Source organism: Ooceraea biroi, chromosome 1, assembly GCF_003672135.1.
Source record: "Ooceraea biroi isolate clonal line C1 chromosome 1, Obir_v5.4, whole genome shotgun sequence".
NCBI lineage: Eukaryota > Metazoa > Arthropoda > Insecta > Hymenoptera > Formicidae > Ooceraea > Ooceraea biroi.
Genome location: NC_039506.1, coordinates 4,854,791 through 4,880,308, shown reverse-complemented (window position 1 = coordinate 4,880,308; position 25,518 = coordinate 4,854,791). Strand labels below are relative to the sequence as shown.

General features: G+C 37.3%; 5 protein-coding genes across 8 annotated transcripts in view; 3 read left to right on the top strand and 2 right to left on the bottom strand.

Moving 5' to 3' along the window:
• Window positions 1-56: 56 nt before the first annotated feature.
• LOC105277909 (beta-1,4-mannosyltransferase egh) lies at window positions 57-5,865 on the top strand. Its single transcript, XM_011336655.3, has 3 exons — window positions 57-494; window positions 1,395-2,203; window positions 2,423-5,865. Exons 2-3 carry the CDS (start codon window positions 1,400-1,402, stop codon window positions 2,993-2,995), a joined length of 1,377 nt encoding a protein of 458 aa, XP_011334957.1. The 5' UTR covers window positions 57-494; window positions 1,395-1,399; the 3' UTR covers window positions 2,996-5,865.
• Window positions 5,866-6,164: 299 nt separating this feature from the next.
• LOC105277912 (translation initiation factor eIF-2B subunit epsilon) lies at window positions 6,165-8,792 on the top strand. Its single transcript, XM_011336661.3, has 2 exons — window positions 6,165-7,182; window positions 7,478-8,792. The coding sequence occupies exons 1-2, from the start codon at window positions 6,496-6,498 to the stop codon at window positions 8,693-8,695; spliced, it is 1,905 nt and encodes a 634-aa protein (XP_011334963.1). The 5' UTR covers window positions 6,165-6,495; the 3' UTR covers window positions 8,696-8,792.
• Window positions 8,793-8,808: 16 nt separating this feature from the next.
• Window positions 8,809-20,225, bottom strand: LOC105277911 (rabphilin-3A). 4 transcript variants are annotated; one of them, XM_011336656.3, is made up of 10 exons: window positions 19,837-20,222; window positions 15,203-15,337; window positions 14,796-14,937; window positions 13,459-13,974; window positions 11,766-12,319; window positions 11,503-11,705; window positions 10,854-11,113; window positions 10,624-10,770; window positions 9,850-10,276; window positions 8,809-9,187 (listed from the first exon to the last, which is right to left on the bottom strand). In XM_011336656.3, the coding sequence occupies exons 2-10, from the start codon at window positions 15,271-15,273 to the stop codon at window positions 9,060-9,062; spliced, it is 2,448 nt and encodes an 815-aa protein (XP_011334958.1). In that variant the 5' UTR covers window positions 15,274-15,337; window positions 19,837-20,222; the 3' UTR covers window positions 8,809-9,059. The 4 variants fall into 4 exon arrangements, with proteins under 4 accessions (XP_011334958.1, XP_011334959.1, XP_011334962.1 ...); XM_011336657.3 differs by having other exon boundaries at window positions 9,060-9,187; window positions 19,966-20,225; XM_011336660.3 differs by lacking the exon at window positions 8,809-9,187 and having other exon boundaries at window positions 10,034-10,276; window positions 11,780-12,319; window positions 19,837-20,224.
• Window positions 20,226-22,743: 2,518 nt separating this feature from the next.
• LOC105277913 (cytochrome b-c1 complex subunit 8) lies at window positions 22,744-23,683 on the top strand. The gene is made up of 2 exons (XM_011336662.3): window positions 22,744-22,957; window positions 23,531-23,683. Exons 1-2 carry the CDS (start codon window positions 22,801-22,803, stop codon window positions 23,623-23,625), a joined length of 252 nt encoding a protein of 83 aa, XP_011334964.2. The 5' UTR covers window positions 22,744-22,800; the 3' UTR covers window positions 23,626-23,683.
• Window positions 23,684-23,758: 75 nt separating this feature from the next.
• The window catches only part of LOC105277924 (dynein heavy chain 1, axonemal), a 75,192-nt gene continuing 73,432 nt past the window's right edge, over window positions 23,759-25,518 (bottom strand). The window contains exons 37-40 of the mRNA XM_026974792.1: window positions 25,091-25,327; window positions 24,809-24,992; window positions 24,308-24,431; window positions 23,759-24,123 (exon numbers count right to left, since the gene is read on the bottom strand). Of these exons, the coding sequence (XP_026830593.1) occupies window positions 23,906-24,123; window positions 24,308-24,431; window positions 24,809-24,992; window positions 25,091-25,327 (763 nt within the window). The 3' untranslated portion in view covers window positions 23,759-23,905. The remainder of the gene's footprint in view (window positions 24,124-24,307; window positions 24,432-24,808; window positions 24,993-25,090; window positions 25,328-25,518) is intronic.

Genomic DNA, 25,518 nt, shown 5'->3' with positions numbered 1-25,518 from the left:
TTTAAGAGTTCTTAGATTTAATAATATTTTATATCAAATAAATTCTCTTACATAAATTTCTGGTTAACCTTTAAATAAAACGCGCAGTTCGTGCAGTTTGAGCACCTCTGAACGCACCCGCTGCCGCTACAGGAACGTACGCGGCGCGCAAAACCGCCAGCGTCGTCGCCGCCGAGAGTCGAGTGCCGCGGAAGAAGGCGTCGGTCGCACGCACGCCCCTCCTCAAGATCGCCGAGATCGTTCAGGCGGCGACGATAGAACCGGGTGCGTGAGTGCGAGTCGGAGTCCCTCAATTGCCGGTTGCGCGTATGCACGAGTGCGTGACGGTAAACGCGCGGCGGAACGAGTACATCGGAATTATGAGGACGCGCTCGCCCGTCGATTCGATAAAATTTTAAGCTCGCATAATTTGGCCGTCGTCGCGGGCGATGAGCAGTGAGTGCCAGCGCATCCGTGATCGTCGTTCGTATCTGAGAATTCATCGCTCCTCACAGGTACCTATTTGCAGATCCGCGATCTTGAGCGTCGATCGGAAATGCAGCGACGCGGTGACGGTCGAAGTCGCCGTAGAAACGTATTTATATATTTATCCTATTATATATAGGTTATCCTTATCGCGAGGCCGCGCTCGACGTTCGCCGCGACACTCGTTCCGATGCTTGACGGCCGACCAACTCGTTCGATTTTCGAATACCCTCGCATTCTTGTCAATCATGCTCATGTATCAGAACACGATATCGATAAGGCGCGCGAGCGCTCAGCCGTTATATCACCGATAGCGGACGCAACGCTTCGTTTAGCTCCGATACTCGTTAGAATTCCACGGAGACTCCCGAGAGACGTTCCGAGAGATCGCGGTAATGCGCTAGCCGCAACATTCGAATGCAACGATCGTTATCTTAAGTCATAGTTTCGCGGAAAATCCTTTATTTTTATTCGTAATTTTCCACGTCTCGTACGAGTGACGCCTCAATTATCGGTCTGCTATCTCTTATGGAAAATGAGTCACGTTGTGTGAATCAGTTTGAATTTTTGCAATTTTTTAAGTCGCGTGTTTCATGACGTATCGAGCGTGATGCATAATTGTAGCAATGCTACATTGGCCATATATATATATACACATATTTGTAAATATATGTGCACACTCTTACATGTATATGCTAATCGGAATTGAAGGCCAAATTAATTTTGCTCGCAAAGTTCAAAAATAGTTGCTTCCATCATTCATTGGGCGTAACTGTTTTAAATCTAGGTTAAAGTGTTTCCTCAAATCAATGTCATGATTATGAAACAATCTCTGAAACTGTAGCAATGTTTATGTAACGCTGATAAAGTTCTCTTATGCTTTTGAGTTGCAAATGCAGTATTGACTAAACACATGTTTTCATTTGCAGGAATAATGTTGAACAGTATAACAAAGCACATTTTACACTGCTGTCTGCTGCTTGTGGTCATACTAGTGTTCGAATTTGTATCTGGCGGGCTGCGATGGAACGCAGACAAGAACGAAGAAATAGACCCATGGGAGAGATACGGAATTATTGGTGCAATTATTCTGTACCTGTTGCGTACGATGACATTTCTCTCGTTCCCACAAGTTCTGTTCAACTTTATAGGATTAACAATATACAATGCATTCCCGGATAAGGTAGTTCTGAAGGGTTCACCCCTGCTCGCGCCGTTTATTTGTATAAGGATAGTGACCCGTGGCGATTATCCAGAATTAGTGAAGAGAAATGTAAGGAGGAACTTGGACAAGTGTACAGAGGCTGGCCTTGAGAACTTCCAAATAGAAGTAGTGAGCGATAAACCGATAGGTCTAACGCCACATCGCAGAGTGCGAGAAGTCGTTGTTCCTCCGAATTATCGCACAAGTAGTGGCGCGTTGTTTAAGGCTCGCGCTTTGCAATACTGCCTCGAGAGCTCGGCGAACGAGTTAGCTGATCATGATTGGATCGTTCATCTTGACGAAGAGACTCTGATGACTGAGAATTCCGTTCGTGGCATATTGAACTTCGTGCTAGATGGTAAACATCAGTTCGGTCAAGGACTAATCACGTATGCCAATGAGGATGTAGTTAACTGGATCACGACGTTAGCCGACAGCTTCAGAGTAGCGGATGACATGGGAAAATTAAGATTACAGTTCACCATGTTTCATAAGCCGTTTTTTAGCATGAAGGGATCTTACGTTGTCACACAGGTAATTGCTAGATATAAATATGGTGAATTTGTATAAAGTTGCTTCAAGAAATTGTACTTTCTTTGCCGATGTATGTATTTTTACACTAAATTATTGCGATGTGCAATGAAAACTTAAATTATTGCTAGAAACAATTAAAACCGCGATATTTGCATGACCATATTTACCATTTTGTCATTTTTACGTAGAAAAATATAGATTTTTTTGTATAATTTACAGATGGGAGCGGAAAAACAGGTTTCGTTTAATAACGGATTGGACGGATCCGTCGCGGAAGATTGTTTCTTTGCGATGAAGGCCTTTTCCCAGGGATACACGTTCAACTTTGTGGATGGCGAGATGTGGGAAAAATCGCCGTTTTCTCTGTGGGACTTTGTACAGCAGAGGAAAAGGTGGTTGCAAGGTATTTTACTTGTCGTGCATTCCAAAGCAATTCCATTGCGAAACAAGTTGTTGCTGGGTATCTCGTGTTACTCGTGGGTAACAATGCCTCTTTCTACTTCTAACATCGTTCTAGCCGGACTGTGTCCGATTAACTGCCCACCGCTAATCGATTTTCTATGCGCGTTTATCGGCGCTGTAAATATCTACATGTATGTGTTCGGAGTAGTTAAATCATTCTCTCTGTATCGTTTCGGTGTTGCTCGATTTATGCTGTGTATATGCGGTGCGTTGTCCACCATTCCGTTCAACATAATTATCGAGAACGTTGCCGTGATATGGGGCCTGTTCGGCAAGAAGCACAAGTTCTATGTCGTTAACAAGGAGTTCAGAGCGCCGGTGACTGTATGATGTGCCACCGGTTTAGAGGTGTTACGTAATTGGTGTTCAACTAGCAGATGTATAGAGTGTTTCCGTTATGCATACGCATAATTAGTACCTGTAAATTTACATATAGGAAAATATATCACTGTCACAAAAGAAATATTTATGACTAGGGTTACGTTACAGTACGTTGATTTAGAGAATAGCGTATGGAGGTAGACAGACCTCCGGGCGATTAATTTCAGAACGGACAGAAACAAAAATATACAGCATAATAGGAAATATGAGATACATAGCAGTAGGTAGGTGCAGTATTAGAAACGTATTGGTACTTTACGTTGACATTACAGCATCGCCAAAAGTATTTTTTACTTTTCAGAAATATATTTACGCTGATATCTTATTCTCGTAGTGCAAGAGTCATACATGTCGTGTGTACTTTGATCTCATGTTTAAACATGTTTATTATTCATTGCGTTACGTATCTTATTCCTCATCTTACTCATGTTCCTCATCTTGCATTACATTCGCGTGCTCTTACAAAAACAAACCAAATTCTCTCTCTGACGTCATCAGTTTTTTTCATGTTCGGAAATATTCGATTTTTGAAGCGAAGTGTTATGCATATTGATAACAATATCATCTCAAGTATCTAGATTATTTTACTTAATAGCAATAAGTCGTCTGTATGCATCATTAATTCGGACAACTGTGATAAATCTTGCTTTCCCATATAATTTCTATATTTTAGAAAAATATAAAAAGAACATTTTTTTGTGAAATCAGAAATGCAAATATGGATTTGATGCATGACAATGCGAGTCAAAAAATCTTTTCAATTGATAAAACAAGATATAAGAATAATGTGTATTCATAATTGGCGTACTTAATAAGTACATTTAACAGTACTTAATAAGTTCAGTTTGCGTAACAAAAGGTGCCGATCTTTCTATATCTCTAATTTAAAAAGACATAAAAACATCTATTTATACAGTTTTTCTTAGTAAAAGCTATAAAGCAGATATTTTCTGCAATAAATCCGATTGATATTTTAAGAAGATTATTATACACAACAAATCGCGTTTATATAGAAATACAAAATAGAAGAGATAAATATCTATATAGATTAGATTAATTAAAACCATTAAATTTCTCCCCTACAAATATAAATAAAACTTTATTGCATAATGTGGTTTTTAACATATCTTAAAAAATTAATCTGTTAGGAACAAATGCTCTAGATAATGTGATTTTGTTATATAGTGCATATTGTATTTATTAAATTACTTACATAAAGATTCATTCGCGACAAATCACATGTGTAAATTATCATTTTGTCAGTTATATATTTCTAATATCTGCATGCAACGTCTACATCAATATTTTTTGGGATGTTTACTCCGTCTTTCTCAACAATTTTTAAATGCTTTTTTAACTTAATAAAGAAGTTAGGGCTTCCTAAAGCTTTGTATTTGATATAAATCACGCTATGTTAATGTAAATTATTATTTTCAGTATTCTAAAATCTTTATATTTTGCGACTTTGTGACAAAATGGTAATATTAGGATGATTTTAGAACTAAAGAAGCAATACATTTCGCACAAGACTTATTGTATCTAGTCAAGAGGATATAAAGAATGTTAAAAAATACGAAAATTTCCGTTATTACGCACATAAGCTTTTATTAACACTACCGTTAGAATAATGATAATGCAATTATTTCTAAGTATATTGATCGAACATAAAAAAATTGCTATTCTGCACCTATGTTTTAGGACAAAATATTTCCAATGTTGAATAAGTAAGCTTCAATCAATTTTGCATATATGCAGAATAGTATAGGTAATCAGAATAGTTTCAGATTACTATGTTTTGACACCGATACAAATATCACATATTACATTGTTTGTATTATATAGATATCACTGGAATAACTTTATTGTCACATGTTTCACATTGTCACATAATTGCGTTTTTTCGCAGAATTATAAATTTAACAGCGATTATAGTAGTTGCAATTTGTATATTATTATTATACAATAACAAGTTATGTGCCGCGTTGCGCTTTATATATCGTACGATATTCAAACAAGTATTTTTAAATATATTTCAAATATGTTTCAAATATGTTATAAATATCTTATTTTACTATGTCATATGAAATATGTGCACAAACACGTTTATATACTAGTCTCATGTCTCAGCCATGTATTTCATTATCCAGACGGCAATGCTAGTTTACACATGAAAATGATGAAAGCATGAATATAATTTGAATTAATATTAATGTAACCAGGATTTCTCAAACTTTTTATCTAAATTTAGTTTTGATGTCAATATCTCTCTCAGTTGTTATATTAAGGGAGAAAAAGCTTGACAATTTTTGATTTGACAAGAATTTATATTAAAATCGCCAAAAAATGTTAAGATTACAAGTGTTTAATCTCTATTTTATTTGATACATATTGTGTTTATAATATGACAGTTTGAGAATTCCTGGATTAATAAAAAGTGGATTGAGCTGTGGATAGACAATTATATAAAGTAAAAAATATTTTACATAGAGATAATTAGTACAAGATTTTAGTCTTTATATCATATTCTAGTTTATCATCAATTTGTCATATTTTGATTATGAGAAATGATTTTATTCTCATTATGTTCTCTATATACATATATTAATTAATTCGCATGTTAAAAATCACTAAAAAAAATTCTCATATCATGTAGGACATTACATTAGGATTAGGTACAGAAGTTTACCAGTGTTAATAAGATTATAATTACTATAAACTTTGAAACTGTGTTATGACAATTGCAAGTTATTGCATTTAGAAATAACACTAACAATTTTGAATATATCGAAAATAAAAATAAAAAATTTCTTTGTAATAAATATTTACATTTCTTTATTCTCATTCTTATAAGAATTTTATAACGACAAATATGTCCTTTACTGTATTTTATTTATTGAATTTACATAAACGCAAAATATTTTGTAGTCCAGCCCAAATTATCTATAATCAAATTTTATTTTTAAGGCCTGAAAGCTTTGGGCTCGTGCACACAGGACGCGGTAACGCGGCAATCCGGTGGCCAATCACCGTCTAGCTTTTCTGAAGTATTATCAGAAAAGCTAGACGGTGATTGGCCAACGCGTTGCCACTTTGCCGCGTCCTGTGTGCAGAAGCCCTTCAATGTTGGTATTTTTACGTGTTGCACATGTTGCACTGGATGCGAGTGAGTGCAAAAACCTGCATATTGAAGATTTAAAAATTCATATCAAATATTTTCTTTCCAAATACACACGAAAAAGCTGTATAATTATATACCGTTATAGATATATTAAAAATGCAGTTGTGTGTGTCATCGTTACACGTAACGTAGAATTTACGATTCTAACCTAACAAATATCCTCATGCGGGCAGCGTATGGATTCTCGTGCATTCATGACGCAATTTATTAATTCGTGATACACATTATTGAACCAAGTCGTCGTGCGCAAATCAGCAATTCCATCAAAGCAATGAATTCGAAAGTGTGCAAGAAGGACGTTCTGCAAGCAGTCGTTCTTGCGGATGACTTCGCAACGAGTCTGACACCCTTGCAGAATATACTTCCGAGCATCCTGATGCCAGTTATAGACGTGCCATTATTAGACTACGTGATCAAGACCTTGATAAGGTCCAGGATACAAGAGGTGTTCCTTTACTGTAGCAGCCATGTGGATTTGCTGAAGAAATATGTGAAGGAGAAGAATTGCAGGGACACTACGATCTCTCTCATCATTTCTGATGGATGTAGATCTCTCGGGGATGCTTTGCGTGACATTGATACGAAAGGCTGGATCAGAGGGTACTTCATACTGATCCGTGGAAACACGTTTATAAACACGGATCTAAACGCCTTGCTCAATGCGCATTGTCTGAGAGCCAAGAAGGATAAAGGAGCAGCCATGACTATGGTACTACGGAACTACGGTTCGATGAAAAATACCTGCCTCAACGAGGAAGCACCTCTGGTCGTATCCGATAAAAGTAGCAACAAAATCTTGCATTATACAAGACTGAGAAACAATGAGAAGAAAGTAAAGCTGGATCTAAACTGGTTCCTTGATAACGAAATAGAAATCAACACTTGCTACATGGACACGCATGTTTATTTGTGTTCACCGTCAGTCCTGCCACTCTTTGCTGATAATTTTGATTTTCAAGTAAGTGTATAAAAGAAGCTAAAGCACATTTCGTTATAAAATGTTAAGACTTAGTAAAGTATTAACCCTGCCCTGATGTGCCCTATTTTTTTTTCTCAGTTTTTTGGTACTTTACTTATTTTATATTTATTTTGAAGATATGTTTACGTAAAAGGGCATTGCTGTAAATACATTATTTAAGAAAATATTATATAAAATTTGTCCCTGGGGTAACTGAAATACCGTGCATGGTCACGGAAGGGTTAAAACGTAAGAGATATAATTTATTAAGCATTATTATCCCTTTCGTTTTTAGACTATGGACGATTTTATACGGGGAGTATTGATGAATGAAGAGATCTTGGACTCGAGAATTTATTGGCAGCAGCTAAATGCCTTGGACTATGCCTTGCCAGTTACATCTTGGAAAACTTATCACCTGCTTACTCAGGATGTCTTACATAGACATAGTTTTCCTCTCACATCGGACGCTACTCCTTCGTTGAAGAGCTTTATATGTATGCCACGAAGTACGTATAAACACAAAACCGTTGCTCTCGCTAGAGCTTGTGTGCTAGAAAAAGATTGTATTCTTGGACATAAAAGTACGTTAGGAAATAATACTGTGGTTACGAGATCTGTGATTGCGGATAATTGCGTCATAGGTAGTAACGTCAACATACGTAATTCTTATATCTTTTCAAGCACCAAGGTCGAGGATAACTGTACCGTTACGAACAGTATCTTGTTTCCAAATTGCGTTATCGGGTGCAATAGCCAAATAGACGGGTGCATATTGTGCTCCGGGATTAGTGTCGCTGCTCGCGGTCAGTACACCGATACTCTTATCGAATCCGCATCCTCCGAGACGAAAATGTCGGCTCTCGATGTGAACGACGAATTTTTATACTTTAAGAACAACCAAGTATCCGATTGCGACAATTACTCGACAGAGTCGTCTAGCAGCGAAGATAACTCGGAGCGTGATAATTCTCCGATTCCGGATGACACGAATATGTTTCTGTCAGAAGTTATCGACAGTCTGTTGCGCGGTTACCAGGACAAGCTCAACTGCGAAAACCTCATTCTGGAGATCAATTCGTCGAGATACGCGTACAACGTTACCATCCGCGAGGTGACGTATAACGTCATCAAGGCGATCCTCGGTCTGCCGCTGCACTATCTTTCCGAAACGAAGACTCCGGTCAACAACCAGAACTATCAGAAGAATCTGAAAGTTATGATCACTTACTTTAACACTATTATTCTGAATTACGTTAAAAACGAGGACGCGCAGGACGACTGCTTGCGCGCTTTAGAGGATGTTGCCAGCACAACCGACGAGTTATTGCCGTACGCGCAACACCTGTTGCATCAATTTTATGAGCGCGATGTACTCTCGGAGGAGAAAATTTTAGAGTGGTATGAGTTCGTTAGTGAAGAGGGGGATGTGCTCCATAATAAAGTGAGAAACGCCGTTCAGCCGTTTATTAAGTGGTTGCGGGAAGCGGAAGAAGATTCCGAAAGCGATTAGTAATTAGTACAATTGTTAAAAATTCTTTCTATTATACTGTAAAACGATATGAGCGAAAGAAAACTATATAATAATATAATATACATATATATTGTACAAAAATTGTGACGCTGTTGAGGATTGTGCGCTGTTGATTGTTTTATTTTCGTATCAAGCTTTTCTTCGTTTTATAATACTTGATTGTTTTGAGCAACGATGATTCGAACGCACAGATTGGTAATATACACGCGCCAAGTACACCATTATGTATGCACGTGTGCTCGTGTGCTCGCATCAGCGTGCGTACGTGCACAAAGTACCGATAAAGCCCGCATGTTTTGCGCGTTTAATCTTGACCTCCTTCCCGGTCGCCGGAATAGAGTTATCATTCCATGGGTACGTCCATCTCGGCCAGGTTGTGCCATGCCAGATGACGATGATCCGGGAACTTGATCGCATCTATCCAGTGCCGCAAACGTGCTCCCTTGCTACCGCAACCTAACATAAGCCCGCCTAAAAATTTGAAAAGATATATATGTGCATTAGATAAATGCAAATATATATTTCTTTTGCACGAGTAATATAAATTGTTGACATACAAAATATACGCGTTGAAATTTAATTACTACCAATTTAATTATTACCAATTTATTCGGGATTCTAATAATTTATAAGGTATCTTGCTCAAGCGAACTCGTTCATTAGCTATAATGATAGGAAAAGTTGCACGTTAAGCAAACCAGTGGGAAAGAAGTAGCGCAATTTTTCTGGAAGTGTCAAGTGCAGAGAAGTGCTATTACGTCGCGTGCTTAGGCAAAGTAGGTTTAGGAACGCTAAGGAATTGTATTTCTAAAGGAGTTCTCTCTATAAACAACAAGCAGTATACAAAATTAATACTGTTACCAACAAAAAACATTTCTTTATCTCGATTTCAATTACGCATGGTAATTAAATTAAACTCTGATAAATTATAATTATAATTTTATTTATATGGCTTGTGAGAACTTTCGGGTAATATTTTCTAAGATTTATAATAAGACATTCTAGGATCTATGTACATAGACAAGTTTTCTAGGATTTTCTAAATAACACTTCGAAGATATGTCTTGAAATTAAAAAGGGCGAGAAGGGGGGGGAAGTAATAAAGAGCCATGGTTAGTAACAGGGCAGAGTACCCAGATAGTCGTTACTCTTGCCGAAGTCCTTGTCCCATACGGAGAGGCACAATGTCAGCTTCATCAACTCCGTCAAGCGAGTTGCAAAAGCGAACTCTTCGTTCCACTCTGGATTCAGCGTCTTTCGTTTGGTGCTCGTGCTCTGTGAGCTGCGGCCGGCCGCTTTCTTCCCGGTCAGCTTCTTGGCAGTAGCGCGAGCGACTGAATAGTCTAGGAAACGTTGTTGACGATGATTGTCTGTCGCATCCTCGACGAGGGCTAATTTGACGAACGGGTCAGAAAACCCGTTGCTGTCCATGGGTAAGAGATTCGTGCACCGGTGTACCGTGACTAGTAGAGCACGCCGGCGCGTGCAGTAGCTCAGACTTATCTGGATCTGTCCACGACCGCTTGAACACGTGCCCCAGGTTTCCTCTTCGTTGTCCACCTACACATATTGCTGATAAGAGTATAAAACATGTCTTCTTTTTACCTTTGTATATTGCGTTCTTTAATTATAAAAATTTATCTTGAATAAGTATAAAAGAGTTAAATTTTATATTTTGTGTGTGTGTGTCGTAAAGCCAAAATCAATCAAAAAATGTCAATAGCAATTGATTAATATTATTAGTCATATTAATAAATTGTTGTACATTTTTCGTGGAATTATAATTCAACAAGATTTTAACAATAGATTTAACTTTAGGCAGTTTTTCCTACTAGTAAAGAATTATCTTTAGGAATTTTTGAAATATAATGAAGAATTTTCTGGGAATAATTCTCTGCTCAACATACTGGGTAATGAGTCCGCAGAGAGACTTTGTAGTGTTTCGTTTGATATGGTTGTAATTCGTGCAGGGGAAATCTCGCCTCTCCCAGGAAGTCCTGGCCCGATGGATCGTCTTGGAGGATCACGACGTGTAATGCCTTGCCGCTCGAGATCTAGTACGAGAAATTTCTAACATGTACTATGACTATCATTTGCGGGCGAATTGATATCCACGTGTCATAATATTGATTTATACGTCGGTTTCCGTTGTTCCGTAGAAATTCACTATTTCGTTGAACTCGGGATCGCGCGTCTTGTGCACCGTTTTTGTTCGCAGCCGCCTGCTTGTCGCTGCTTTCCCAACGGGCAATATGTTCAGTTTGCAGAAAGGATCGGCGAGCCCTTGGATGTCCATGGGCATTAGGCGTCGTGCACGTTCCACTTTGCACTGGAGGCACTGATCCGCTGGGTCGTATCGCAAGGAGACTTCGAGAGTTCCATAATCTTGTCCCGTTTCTGTATTAACAATTCGCTTTCAATTTCCTCCTAATTAGACTGAATTGCACAACTATTGGCTTTTTTATTGTTATGTATAAAATAGTCCCTTATTATATATTCATATTTCAAACAATTTGTATTTTAGGAAATTAGAATATTCAGTAATAGAAGTTGGAAAATAGTTCTTTTTTGCTAACATTTAATTGGATATTAATTTACTTATCGTAAATTTTAGTTTTAATAGTATCTCGGTTAATTAAATTTTAAATTAAGATGACTAACAAAACTTTCACGTAAAATTAAAGACTATAACAATCAGAAATGTCTTCTTAAATAGCTAATAATTTCATACGAAATGGCCAGTAACTGTAATTGCAAAAATTATTTGTTAGAGCATTGTAAGCGACCTTGTGAGCATTCCTGCGTTTGGGTCCTTGGCGTCCCAACTTGGCTGCGAATCCTGCTGCTGGCACTGTCCTGGTTCGAGCAGGATTTGTTCGCATCCCGTTCCGCGTTCCTCTCGAGAATCTTGCCCATCATTTGAAACCGTTCGACTGGCGTGGTCGGCGTGGTCGCCACTGGCGATGTTGCCATCGTCGATGTCTTCACTCTGCGGCGATTCCTCACGTAAGCTCAAACTTCCACCCCGTTCATCATCGTCGTTACGTACCTGAGGGATTGTACCTGAGAGCTCTTCGATCGGTCCAGGGAGACAAGAGCGTCCTTGCGCGCCTCTTCGGTATTTTCTTCTTCATCGTCATCGGCTTCGTTAGCTTTCTCATTGTCCACGAAGATATCCTCGAAGGACACGCGCGGTTCTACCTGCAATCCATTTGGACTCCTGCCGCTTGCCCTCGAACGTGGAGTGCTGATCGAACCCGTGGGAGAGAGACGGCTGCACTGTGACGTGATCGATAGACAGGACTTGTCCAGTCTATCAGAGCTGGTATCATAGCCTGAAGGTGACAGACCGTTTGGTCTTCCTCGAGGACTTCTCGGCGATGAAGCGGCGGTACCGGGACTGGAAACCGTTAATCTTGTAGGGGTGCTTTCACGATTCGATAAATTCGTAGGTGAGACGGAGTGGCCACGGACTACGGCGAGTCGTCGTGTTGCATCGTCATCGGATGATGAATCCTGGGCATCAGTTGAGTCCAAGGACTTACATGGGCCGCCTATCGTCCACGTTGATGTTCTGTGTCCCGGTCGAGACCATCCGCGTTCCTGTGTAAAACTTTGCTATCAAATTGATGAAAAAGATGAGGAATATCAGTGGATGCAAGGAAATTCAACTTTATCAATAATTTTATATATTATTGATATAATTATCAATAATTTCGTTAGTCATGTATGTTACGTAGTGCATAGATTTTTAACACTATTTAATTTGTAAAAACTGAAAGGAAAACGTTTGTATTATATTTAACGTGATTTATGCGTTTAGAAATATCGTATTAGCATTTATATATTTTGTCTGTTTCTGTTATATTTATTATTAGAGAATTAGTTAATTTCGAAGGCAAGAATACAATTCTGAAAAAATTAAAAAAATTTTTAAACATGAATTTTGTCTTGACTTGATAAAATATTATAGAAAATCTCTTAGTTATTGCTCTCCTTGTACTGAATGTTGTACAGACACAGCTATTATGTACTATATGTCTTTGGAAAATCGAGCAATTCGTCGTATGCACTGGTATTGATGGAAAACCAGAGCAGAAATCGAGCTACCATGATGTACCGAAAAAAAAGAAGCGGATAAATAACGAGACATATGTCAACATGAGATCGTGGTGAAACTCGAGTGCCACGTGCCGTGAAGAGGTATTGTTCGATTTCTGCCATGTGTAATAAGCACGGTTTACGGGAATGTGGTTGCCGTTGAAATATGTTCCAATATCCTGATTGCATCTACACTGCTGACATGTATAACTGTTTCATTAGATGGACAGGCAAGGGCTAATTCTAGATCAGTTCTAGTTAGTTCAACTGATCTCGGATTGGAGCTATTCGGGTCACTCTATATTCAGTTCTGGATCAAGCAACACAAAGTTTTGAAATAAATTTGTAAATGAGTATAAAAAACACTTTAAGCTTCAGAATTTTATAAAGCATGATTTAATTTAAATACATAATTTTTTCTGATAAATGAAATTTTTGGATATAAATATAGGAAGTTACTTTTCATTGTGGCGTAAAAAATAGGAAAATTGTTAAAAGTTTGTCTTGGTAGCTGGAATTAGGATAAATGTATGCATAGATGTAAGATCCATAAAATGATAGAAACTTTTTAAAATTCTTCTGGACTCACTCTTTGAGAGTTCGTATGTTTTAGTATTCAAGTTTACAACTTTGTCCCGTACCTTTTTCTCTGGCAGGATGTACTTGGGCATACTTTTGAAGAACCAGGCGCCGCTTTTCTTCCACATTTCCCTCGTCTCGGCACAAATCCGACAGAGAAACTGCCTTTGTGCATTGCCTTGTGATCTTTGGACGATCCTTTTAACGGGTATACGTTCTTGAGCGAGCCTTATGACGCGTAACGAGTTACGCGACGAGGTCGCACTACTTTCGTCGCCGCTTCCCTTTGAAGGGTTCAGTCTCGTCGCCTCAATACCACATTTCTGGCAGACGAACTTGCGACAGTCCTTGCAAAGATTTGCACTCGCCCCCAGTACTGTGCCGAATTTTTCGCCACAGAGCGCGCACGAACAGACACAACGGGCTCCGCCAGAGCATCGAGTTCCGCAGCCACGTCTCTCGTTCGACCTGGTGGACGTCACGATACACACGTTCCGCTTCATGTTCTCCAGCCTCTCGACCAGTCTTCCGACTCGCTCCTGTTCCGACAGATCCAAAGCCTCGGCCCTTTGTATTACCTGTGAAAATATTCGTGGCTTGAAACTAGGGCAGAAAAATGAAAGGTTTGAACGAATTGTGCGCTCAAGTCGTTTATGCAATGGTAATTGAATAAATTTCTTCAAGAATTTAAGAATTTGATATAATTTTTATTTCTTTCGAAGTTTGATAATTATTTATACACTCCTAGCTCTTAGCTAAAAAAAAATTAAATTATGTTTTTATCAAATCGAGCTTTATGCGACAAAATATATTTATTTTACTTTATCTATTGATGAACATCATTTTCCTATATCCGTAATGTGAAAATCTAACATCGAGATTATGTTCTACCTTTCTTAATGAATTTCACCTCGTTTGCCCGTAATCATCAATATGGTTTCGCGATATTAGGATAGAAGGATAAAAGTTGCATAATCAGATGGGATAAAGGGGAGCATACGCTCCCGTAGTAATATAGTTATATTACTACGAATACTCTTGCTCGACAGGAGGAAATAGCTATGAAATTATTCAGTACCTACGCAAATAATGTGGGAAGCAGGGGCGTTCTTGAATATTAATATGTTGTATGTTGCTTCTTTAGCTGCTGAACATGGATAGGTCATACCACTTTGTTCCTGGCTTTGTTACTTTCAAAATATATTGCTTGTCTGCTTGTTCTTTAAACTTTAAATAACCAATATCGCTTTTACCTTTAATAATCTGTATTATAAGGAATGAACTATCCAGTCTTTTTATATGCCGAAATTCGCTTTTAGTATTAAAGTAGATCCGATCGGAAGCTCGGAAGAAAGATTTGAACGTTTTGTGAATTGCGTTGCATTACAACGAGATTTACCTGAATAATACTTTGTCGTTCCTCTTCGGACAGCAAGAAGGATTGTCCGCAACGGTTTGCACTGCTCGTGCAGGAATTCGAATATTCTCCCCATCTGTGAGATTCGAAGGATCCCGTTTTCACGGACCATCCCGTTCGTAATCTGTATACCATGAATAAATTCAATTCAACATCGCTGATATGTAATTTATGCACACAACTAATTATAATTTATTACCTATAAACATCAATTTACTTGCGATAGCGATTTAATAGCAATGCAAATTATGCTGCTTATAAAATCGATTTTTAAAGCAGAACTTATTCGTAAAAAAAATTTAAGTTTATCAGCCATGAAGCAATGATTCAAGTTGTCGTTACTTAGGCATTGATATTTACTTTGGTTAAAAATTAATTGCCGAACTTACTTTGCTCGCAATGCCAATTGTCGATCGTTCGGACAAACCCACCTGCCACCTCGTGTTATTGGTTCATCCATTTCCGTTGTAAATTATGATATTTTATTTGCAACGCACCGTTTATCTCGCGTTGAATCAACCCGTCTACAACAAGAAATGTAATATATCATTTGCAAAAGCGCATGTAACTGTATTTGTACTTTGAAAAATATTGGATTATAACATATATTCCCGTTTTTTAAGCGTTTTTAATAACGAATATATGTTACAAGTCTATAGATTTATATTTATTGGTGTCATATATTTACACTATAAAGTTTGCACGTAATATATTTAACTTTTTCCTTAAAATATCGAATTCTGTGTGTTACAGGAATTTTGTTTACTTTTGTAAAAATAGAAAAGTAGAACCAGACAGAGGTATATTCTGTTTATCAACCGATAAATGGTCCAATGTAGAGTTTCAATATTATCTCAAATTATTTGAGGGATTTATACTCAACGTTGTACCATTTATTTAGCATAGCGATTGCTATAAATAAACGGGTGAAAAAGGATTGACTGTAGGCACAAGTTTGAATGTTTTTTCGGCGCTTAGCACAGATTTGAGGCTGTCCGGCGCTAATTAACGAATTTCAAAGTGGCGGATCACTAGCGAATCCGTGAATGTAAACAACTAAATGATCAGAGAGGCGACGCGCGATCCGGAAATGGGCCGGCAGACTCTTCCGATGCCAAAAAGAGCCAGCTACGCGTCCAATTACTCCGTTCGCGCCGTGGAGAGAGAGAGAGAGAGAGAGAGAGAGAGAGAGAGAAAGAGGGGATATGTAAGCTTACATTAAATATCACATACTATGGATTATTTCTGTCTGTTTTCCTACAAAAATGGTATCAGCAAGATTCGCGGTTACTTTTACATTTGTTTACGAGAATTTTGATCTTGGTTTTGTCTAAATAAAGACAGTATATATTATCTTATTATATTTTATTGCATTATTTTGAATTAAGAATCAGGTTGCCATATTTAATGCGATATATAAATGTAAATTTTTGTATAATGTCAAATTTAATTACCTTAAGTAACCTTTATGTAATTTGCTAAAGATACCATTTATGGAAAAGTACCGCGACAACCGGAAGCCGCATGAAAACTTCGTCTTCTCCACAGGCAGATTGAAGTGGCACTTAATGGTTTCTACTGCGACATTAATTGTTTTTTCTTCAAACTCGATTTAGGACTTGATTAAGAGTACAAATAACAAAGAGGAATTTGCACGTACAACAATATTTCAACAATTCAACAATATTTTCTTCTACATTTTATATTTGCATTTACGTTTTGTATTTATTTGCATTTGCTTGTCAAGAACATTATAAATTTGATATACATTTTAATCTAATTTTTCCGTCATTTTTAAATCTTCGTTGTAAATGCAGTGCACAAAGATTTAACAAGCCACACACGTAAAGATATGATTGTAAAATATTTGCACAAGAAATGAACCCGAAGAAGAAGAGTTTACAAACAAAAAGAAGCATTTCCATTTCAAGCATTCAGTTTTGTCGCGTCTTAAAAGTTTTCGCTGTTTTCCAATGACAAGTTTTGCGTTTTCGGTAGATACAAAACGATATAAATTGTTGTATACAGTTCTTACGGTGTAGTAGAAAAATTTATACTGAAATGAGATTGATAATACCACTTACATCTCTGTGGATGTCTCGCAATTAAAGAAAAATATAGCAGTCATACGACACAACTTCGCTCGGCGATGTCCTCGTCATTTCCGAATATTAATGTATTACGCTTGTGCGCGCGTATATATCGACACATATATCGCGAATTATTATCTTTCTCCCCACCCGCGGCTCGTGATACCAGTTGTAAAGGATTTTTCTTCGGGCGTGGGAGCCATATACGTCGCCCACGTATTTTCTCGCTCTCCCGCATTTATTTTCTCGTTCGGCATACGACGGTAATCCCAGTGCTCCACCGAGACTTGGAAAATTAGAAATATCCGCGGAATGACAACGGAAAACGCACGACGAGACGTACGCCTCCCGAGTCGTGCAGGAAATCTGATATCGCCGACCGCAAAAGTGTATTTCCGAAATGCAGAGGCTTTTGCACATCACTGCATCTCTTGATTATAACGGTTTCCATGCATGAGCTGCTCGAATTGTTGCACATTCAGCGGATTTAACATAAAACGAGGAAAACGATACGTGTATATGACGTTTGTGGAAGCTGTTGAAAAGAGGACGATATCAATAGTGAGACATATTTTTTGTCTACTTTGTGAAAAAAGCAATTATGAAGCAATAACTCAAATAAAAATCAGCAAACATAAAATATAATATAAAAACTTGCTATTTTATTTGAACAATTTTTTGGTATGCATTTGGTTTTATATGTGAAATAATACTGTGCAGAAATTGATATAAATGAAAATTTCATCTTTATTGACTTATAAGATTTATTGATTTAGTGACTCTCGTGTATTGAAACGTTGCGTTGCATATTGGTGTATCTCGACTGTATACGACTCGTATATTAGCTTTCATACGAGAATATTCGAATCGTATGGTATACGAGAAACTTACGCGAAAATGTGAATAATGTGTGTCGTACTTCTCAAGGTAATGCGAAAATGACAAGAGAAAGTTTTGCGAACTTTATTTCTTCAACTTGCGAAGTATGAATCGATAGCTGTTCTTTCAGCCACAATACTATACTTGAATCTATAACGTTCATAAGAACTTTTAAATGACTTTAACCGTGGCAGTGTGCTTCGTTTTATGATGTTATAACCTTGGTGAATGTAAAATTGTGGCTCTATGTTACTCGCATAAAATTTTCTTTACACACATTCTGCTACATGTGCGATATGAACTGTGTCCATATATCGCTAATAAATTTCAAAGGTATACGGTAACATCCTTGACTTAAGCATATAGCTTAAACGCAGCTTATTTGTTGCGCTACAAATCACTTTCATAATGTCGCCTTTGTCGTTAGATGATATTTTGTTGAAAGCTATTGATAGTATTAGGTGTTAGATAAAACAGCGCCGCACACATAACGGCTATAAGTTTTTAAATAAAAATATAAAGATATTTATATAAATATAGGTGTATAAATATAAAAGATATAGACATAGGAACACGTTACAAACATAAATGTAAAGATAAATAGAAATGAAATACAAATTTCACGTTAAATAAAATGTTGATTTACGATCGTCAAAATGAATTCACAATTTTCAAATAAATTGCAAACTCAAGTGTTGATTACGAAGTTAATTGTGCAAGGATCCGAAACAAGGATTAAAATGTTCCCTGTAAACGTACGAGTTAGAATTTCTCGTGCCTGACATGTGTATGCAATCACGGATGTAAAGTTCGCGGGACGCAAGTTTCTGCGGAAAATTCAATAAATTCACTGTCGCCGTCTTACTATCTGCTGCCATTGTTCATCGCGCACGCCGACTCGCTATCATATGGTTCACCACGGTGAAGGGAACAAAGGAACTTTCAACGAAAGTGGCTATATTTGCACCGGGAAATCGATACTCTCATGGTGCATACCTCATAGCTCTCTCCAAGTCCTTTACACTTTTCTTATTACGGCATCGTGTGTGCGCCGCGGCACAAGCGCGCGTCACATTAAAAAAGGAACAAAGCCGCTGAAAAATGCAATGGCAGAGAGATGCTCCGGCGTGTACCGCGGGAGGGCAGGAGACATCGGGACACGTACATCAAAGTTTTTTATGGGATGACTTCCCAAGATTTTTTCTCCGGTATTCCTCCGGACGATCTGTTTTTCTTGGCCGCTGTCTGCCGCGTGGCAGGCGGCCAGCTCGTGAAAAAGGACCAAATTGAGCGCGATTGCGTTACGTCGACGTCGGCGATCAATCGATGATGCTTATGACGCGTATCGACATTGTGCACGTACGTTCGCATTCAACACATGTAAACTGCAGCTACGGTCCGGTTTATCAATAACGAAAACAGCCGCGGTTTCCACCGTGACTTTCCACCTGTTATGCATAAGCGTTGCAATTAACTAATTCAGTGCGCTCGATTACTCTACGTATGCGTATGAATTATGGAAAGCACGCGTACCGGCGTACGTAGGGCGATGATTTGCCGTGGCTCTTTTTTTTATTCGGGTGTACCAAACTCCGTAAGAAACACGATTCGGCACTTGCGTGAATGCGTAGCTAACATTGACCATACATACAAGCGGAAGTAACCGTGATTTTTTTGGCGTTCACCGATAACGCATCAGTGATATGAGAGAAAGGCGCGGAACAGTATTCCATATGTCTAAATGTGTAATGAATAGTGCGCGCACATTCTGCGAATTTAAACATTCAAAGGCCATTATCACGTATTCTTCGAAAATGCATTGTAATAAAAAAAAAAGAAAAAGCCTCCGGGTTACGGGTTAACCGATTCATGATACACAGAACACGGACAGCGATTTAATCCAATTGCGATGCGATACGTACTAATAACATAACATTGACATAATCGGACACAATCACTGTGGAGAGCTTAATCGCTGAATCAGCTCGCAAAAGTCGTGACGCAAAGCGAGCGAGCCAGGAAAAAGGAGAAAAAGGAAGAATCGTTGGACTCACGTCATGATCGGCGCTTGCAACAGGCTGCAGCTGGCCGCGTCGATGCGCGCGCGCGCGTGGTCAATTGCACTTAGCGGCTCGCGCTCTTCGTCAATTAGGCGTCGCACTAATTACTATTGTTCTACGTACGTCGCGCTTTTGATTCGCCGCTGCTGGCAATGCTGACAATCTCACAGGTAGTTGCGCGCCGGGACCGCCGGTGCCGTTTGCCAGCACGAGCTGTCGGCACGGTATCAGCCAGCCGACAAGTGGGTGCTGACTGGGTGCTGTTGCCGCTGCTGCTGTTGTGCGATGTGCGGTCGCTACTACCTCAGGAACTGGCATGAGCGCGCGACTCCACTCGGTAACGGAAGGGCGGCGGAGGGTAGATAGTTGGCTGGGCGGAAGGGTGCGAGAGCTCCCCTCGCTCGTACAGTCCGCAGGGATGTATCAAGCCGCTAAGCGTGGAGAGATATGGGAGAGGAGGAGGAGGTGGAGGAAGACGTGGCGGAGGGTGGTCGGATGAAAGACGAAGGGGCGGCTGTACGTGGGGAAGGGAGGGCCAATAAAGAGAGGAGTCGTCAGGCGCAACAGGCGCGGACGTTGATAAAGCCGGGCGGAGGCATATGTTGCTTCGGCGTCGTCATCGCCCTCGTGGTCGACTCTTGGTCATAATTGGAATTATCCCGCGCGCGGGCTGACTTTTGAGCGTATTGGCCGTGGCTAGATAATCGTGTAAATTGAACCGCCGCGTGGCGAGAAGTAGGGCATTTCCCAACGACGAACTTCGTGCGAGGCGCTATCGCGGAACCGGCTGATAATTTCGTAAAATAACGTCCGTTCAATTTATTTTTGTACTTGTTTTATTCGCGTTATTCATATGACAGCTTGATCATATTCCTTTGTTCGTTGACAGTCCCCATTGATTATAAATTCTCGCTAATATTTAAAATAAAATAAACATTTAATTATTCTTGGACAATGAAAGGAGAATAGTTGATCGTAAAATTGTTAGATTCTAATTATCATTATAATATATAATTATCTTATTATATAATATATAATTATCATTATAATAGGCTTTACCGATCCGTTGATCAAGCATCTAATCTCAGGAATTGACGCAATCGTATTGTACGATGGAATGAAATACAAAGCGGATTTTCCTCGTATGTCGCGCGGAACTAGGCGTAAACTTTGCAATCATGTCCCGATTGTTGCTCGTAACGCGCTCGCAAACGGCACGTTTGCCGGCGTACGCGCCGATCGAGGCAAACAGGTGTCCTTGTGCTATATCGCACTTATTGACGCGTCGCACTTCACAGTTGCTACGACAGTCTGGACCCAGCACCGGAGGGTCGATGATCAGGAAAAGCCTGATTCTCTCACAAGCTCACGAGATTCTGGGTCACGCAGCGAAAATTTTACGCGTAACTGTATAGGCATGCGCTGGTTTCGCCACGTGCCCGTCTATATTTTTTTATCATCTTACTGCGAGAGATAAAAAAATTTTTGCCAGAACTGTATCCGTCCCAGGAGACAATAGCCTGGACGAGAAAGCATTTTCCCGAAAGAAAAGAACGTATCACGCTGCTGAAAGTAATATAATCGGAGAAATCTTAAAACATATTATTTGAGTTAATATTTTTATCTTTATTACTTTTGTGATTTTGTTTATTTCATTATTGTTTTCTTATTTTATTTTATAATTATGTTTTTGAATTTTTTGAATATGTATGTTTAATGTGACGGGCAAATTGCGCAAGTTATATTGGCCTATTTCTCTGTTTAAGATGAAAATTATATTAATGTAACAGAATTAACATGTAACATTAACTGAGCATTAAAATTTCGTATTATTATTATAATATATTAAGGATAGAAATGATGTATACATTATTCTTTTAGCAAAATTAGCGTTTATTGTTATTTAAGGAACTTATTATTGTTAATTAAAATGTACTTTATTATCATAGTTAGTTTATTTTTCAAGAAATACAGGATGCAAATAAATAAATATGCAGATATATTATAGTAAATATATCAATCCTACGTATTTGTATTATTAAAGGTATGCATTTTATGTAATAAATGCATGTTAATAAATAATGAGTATTGAAATTGTTTGTTTAGTCTCCTATATAACATCTGTTGACAAATTTAGATTTCTAAATGCAAACTTTTACGAAAACAAAGAAGATAGAAATTAAAAAAAATGAAATCTTATTAAGAAATAGCAACTACAAATTTGCTTGAAAAATATGGATTGTCATTAATTGTGATAATATCAATTTTCTATTTTAAATTAATATTATAAATCATAGAAAAAGCTGTTCAAACATTAATTAGGTAAAAAGTAAGTCAAATTATTAAGTGAACTTTAAAATATCGATTCATTGATCGATTAACTGAATAGTTCATTCTATTTATATATATAATCTAGTAAAAATATATTTTAATCTATTATAATTTAGGATGTGATCCAATTGATGCTTCAAATGCTTTAAAAAACTTTCTCTCCTTCTTTTTATTTGAAAGAAGGAAAAGGATAGAAAGTATTCTGAAGAATTTGAAACGTTAACTGGACTGCAGTCTTATTTTAGTTCACACACATCTCTTTCTTTCTCTCTTTCTCTCTTATACAATGAACATGCATGACTCTGAGCGGATATACATGACCCTTTGTTGGAAATTTAGAATTCTCGGTTACAATAACTTACTATCCTATGAGGGAATAGGAGTTTTCTTCTATATCGTCATATTTCAAGATAATTTTAGCGGTAGTAGCTCTTATCATTTGATGTAGTTAACAACCGGGATAATACAGTTTTAATTTGCAATTATTAGAGAGCGCTTTGTATGTTAATTTATTGTCTTGTTTTGTTTCTTTTCTGTTTTTGGCAAATCGTGAAAGATATGTCAAAGAAATAACGGTGAAATTAGTTGCAATCAAGTTATTGATTTATCATCGGTGACTCGTGCAAAATGGGTTTGGAATTTGGCAAATTACCAATTCGAATTCGTAGAATCTTATACTACAGCTTAGCGCCTGAGGAGCAACGAGCTTGGGCAAAATCGGTGACTCATGGGATACCTAATTTGGTGGATAGAATAATATATGCACTTCCGACAGTGCTGCCAGGTGTGAATTATATCAAGATTTAATTTAAATATTACATTTACAAATAATTGCATACATCATTGTGTGTTCACATTCACGCACAAGGGATTATTTTAATATAAATATTTATATTTTTCTGCTATATTAATTTTACTTTTTGTTTTAACAAACTATAAGACAACTGAAAAGAGTAGACTTATATTTTCGAAATTAGGAGACTGAGGCCATTAGTGGGTTGTGGTTAGCCAAAGTGGGCTACCATGATCAATTAATAATACTGTAATGCATACGTAACCCATTTCTGCGTTCATTCATATTCAAACATGTAATGCACGAAGAAGTAAAATTTCGTAAATAATTTCGTAACTCGGTAAAAGATTATCGTACAAATAGGAGATAAGAACGAATCTTTCTCTTTGTGCAAAGTGTGTATGCAAAGAATGATATAAATTTTTAGTTTTATATAAATTTATTTTTCTCGGCTTTTTATCATTATTTCAATTAATAATTCATACTTGACGTGATACTTCTCAAAGTTCTATTTTCTTTTCTTCTATAATATAATATAATTCTTAATTATATTCCATATTTTAGGTTTTATTATGTCAGCAGTGATATATAAATGGTCAACTGCGGCGCATGAGCAATATATTCGTAAAGATCCTAAATTATACGAGAATGATAAGTGAATGCAAATATTAAGTTAATTTAGTTCGGCAAGCGGTTTGTGTGTATTTTATGGATTAAATGTCTATATCAATTTTCACTATCTTGGAACTATCTTGGAAAATCTAAAATATTCAGAAAATAAAAAATATTCAGTAAAAATATGAAGGTTTATTTTTTATTAATAAAATTTCACTATTTCACAATGAAGAGATACATTTGCAGTTGTTGATTATCGCAGCGTACATAGTTAAGACTATTAATGTTGCATCTCATCAATCATAATAAAACGATATAAGAATGCTAATAGTCCAGGGCGCATATCATGGCTGCTCCTCTTTTTATCCAATGCGATTGTGGCTTGTCAGCAGGAATTTCCATTGTTAGAACGAAGTTTGTGGAATGTCCTGTTGTGGTTAGAGTTCCAGAACGCTCAATAGTTTTGTATACGGGGCATATATAAATTCCATACGATGGTATTACGTGATCGATTTCTGGTAGCAAGAGTATCGGTGACATCTCTAGGTAGGAAACAAACGATATCATATATTACTAAAACAGAATCATGTAGTAACTAAATAACTCATAATTTTAATGAGCTTTAATAAATGAACAAACGTATAATTATTTATATTTATATAAGCATTTTAACGTTTTGGTATTGAATTAATTGCAACATAAAAGGAATTATTATTAATATTTAACCAGTGAATAATTCTTTTGGTAAGGATTCTGCTAGATATTTTCCATCCCACCGACAGCCCTCCAAGAAAAGACCGTAAACGACACAACCATCTGTTGGTTTTTGTGTTGGTATGGAAGATAAAACCTGTGATATGTAACATTTCATATATGATCATCTATATTTGCATGAAACACATACATGTCACTGATTTTCAATACGAGAACAATTTCAAATATTTGAGAAACCGTGCACGTATATCAATTTAAATCTAATATTTTTTACGTTACAATTCAAATATACACGTGATATTTATATGTGAACGTTTAAAAATTCACATGTAAAATTTTGATTTAATTGATTACTAGATGTGACAAATAAAAGATCGAGCATATCAATCTTCAATTAAACTTAATAAAACTTAAATTAAATTTCTTATAATTATTATAAATTGCGTGTCAGCCTATACGCAACGTAATATGGTACGTGTTGAGCTATCGATTAATTAAAGGCTGAGAGCGTACCTTGCAGCTAAAATCGATTGTGTCAATGGACACTGCGTGTTTGCGCGCAAAGTTTTGTAACGTTCCTGTTAGGAAGGCTCGGGGGCAGTAGAACCCTGACATCCAAAATGCTGACGGTATACCGTTATCTTGCCAATCGCTTATAAATTTAATCCTTTCCTTTAAGTCGAGGTACCACGCGGCTGCTCGAAATGATGAAGAACACTTGTTATAACAGTTGGCTTTTTGTGGATTTAAAGCAAAAGCGTAATAGCAGGCTGTTAAATTTATGCGTTAAATTTAATTTTTTTACCCAACGGTTTTAACGAAGGGTAACTCTCGCTTTGCCAATTCGCTGGTATTTTATTATTAAAAAGACTGTTAGCTATCAATTCGAACTGCTTTGACATGACGACCAAGCCTTTCAAAGCTTTTAAAAGGTCTCGCAGCGTTGATTGCACGATTTCGAGTAAACCATTGTACCGTTTGGCTTCTTGTAATAATACAGTATTAAATAATTCCTCATACAATACAGGGTACCTGAAATTCAATTTACAAGATCAATATCAATTTTACGTACACCGTTAAAAAGTGTGCGTCCATATGTTAAAATTTTCTTATGTTGCCATGTTTTGATTACTACTTCAATGTAAAATTAACATACAACTGATATGTTATTACTTTTATAACAATTTTATGTTACATTAATGTTAACTTCATAACTTAACATT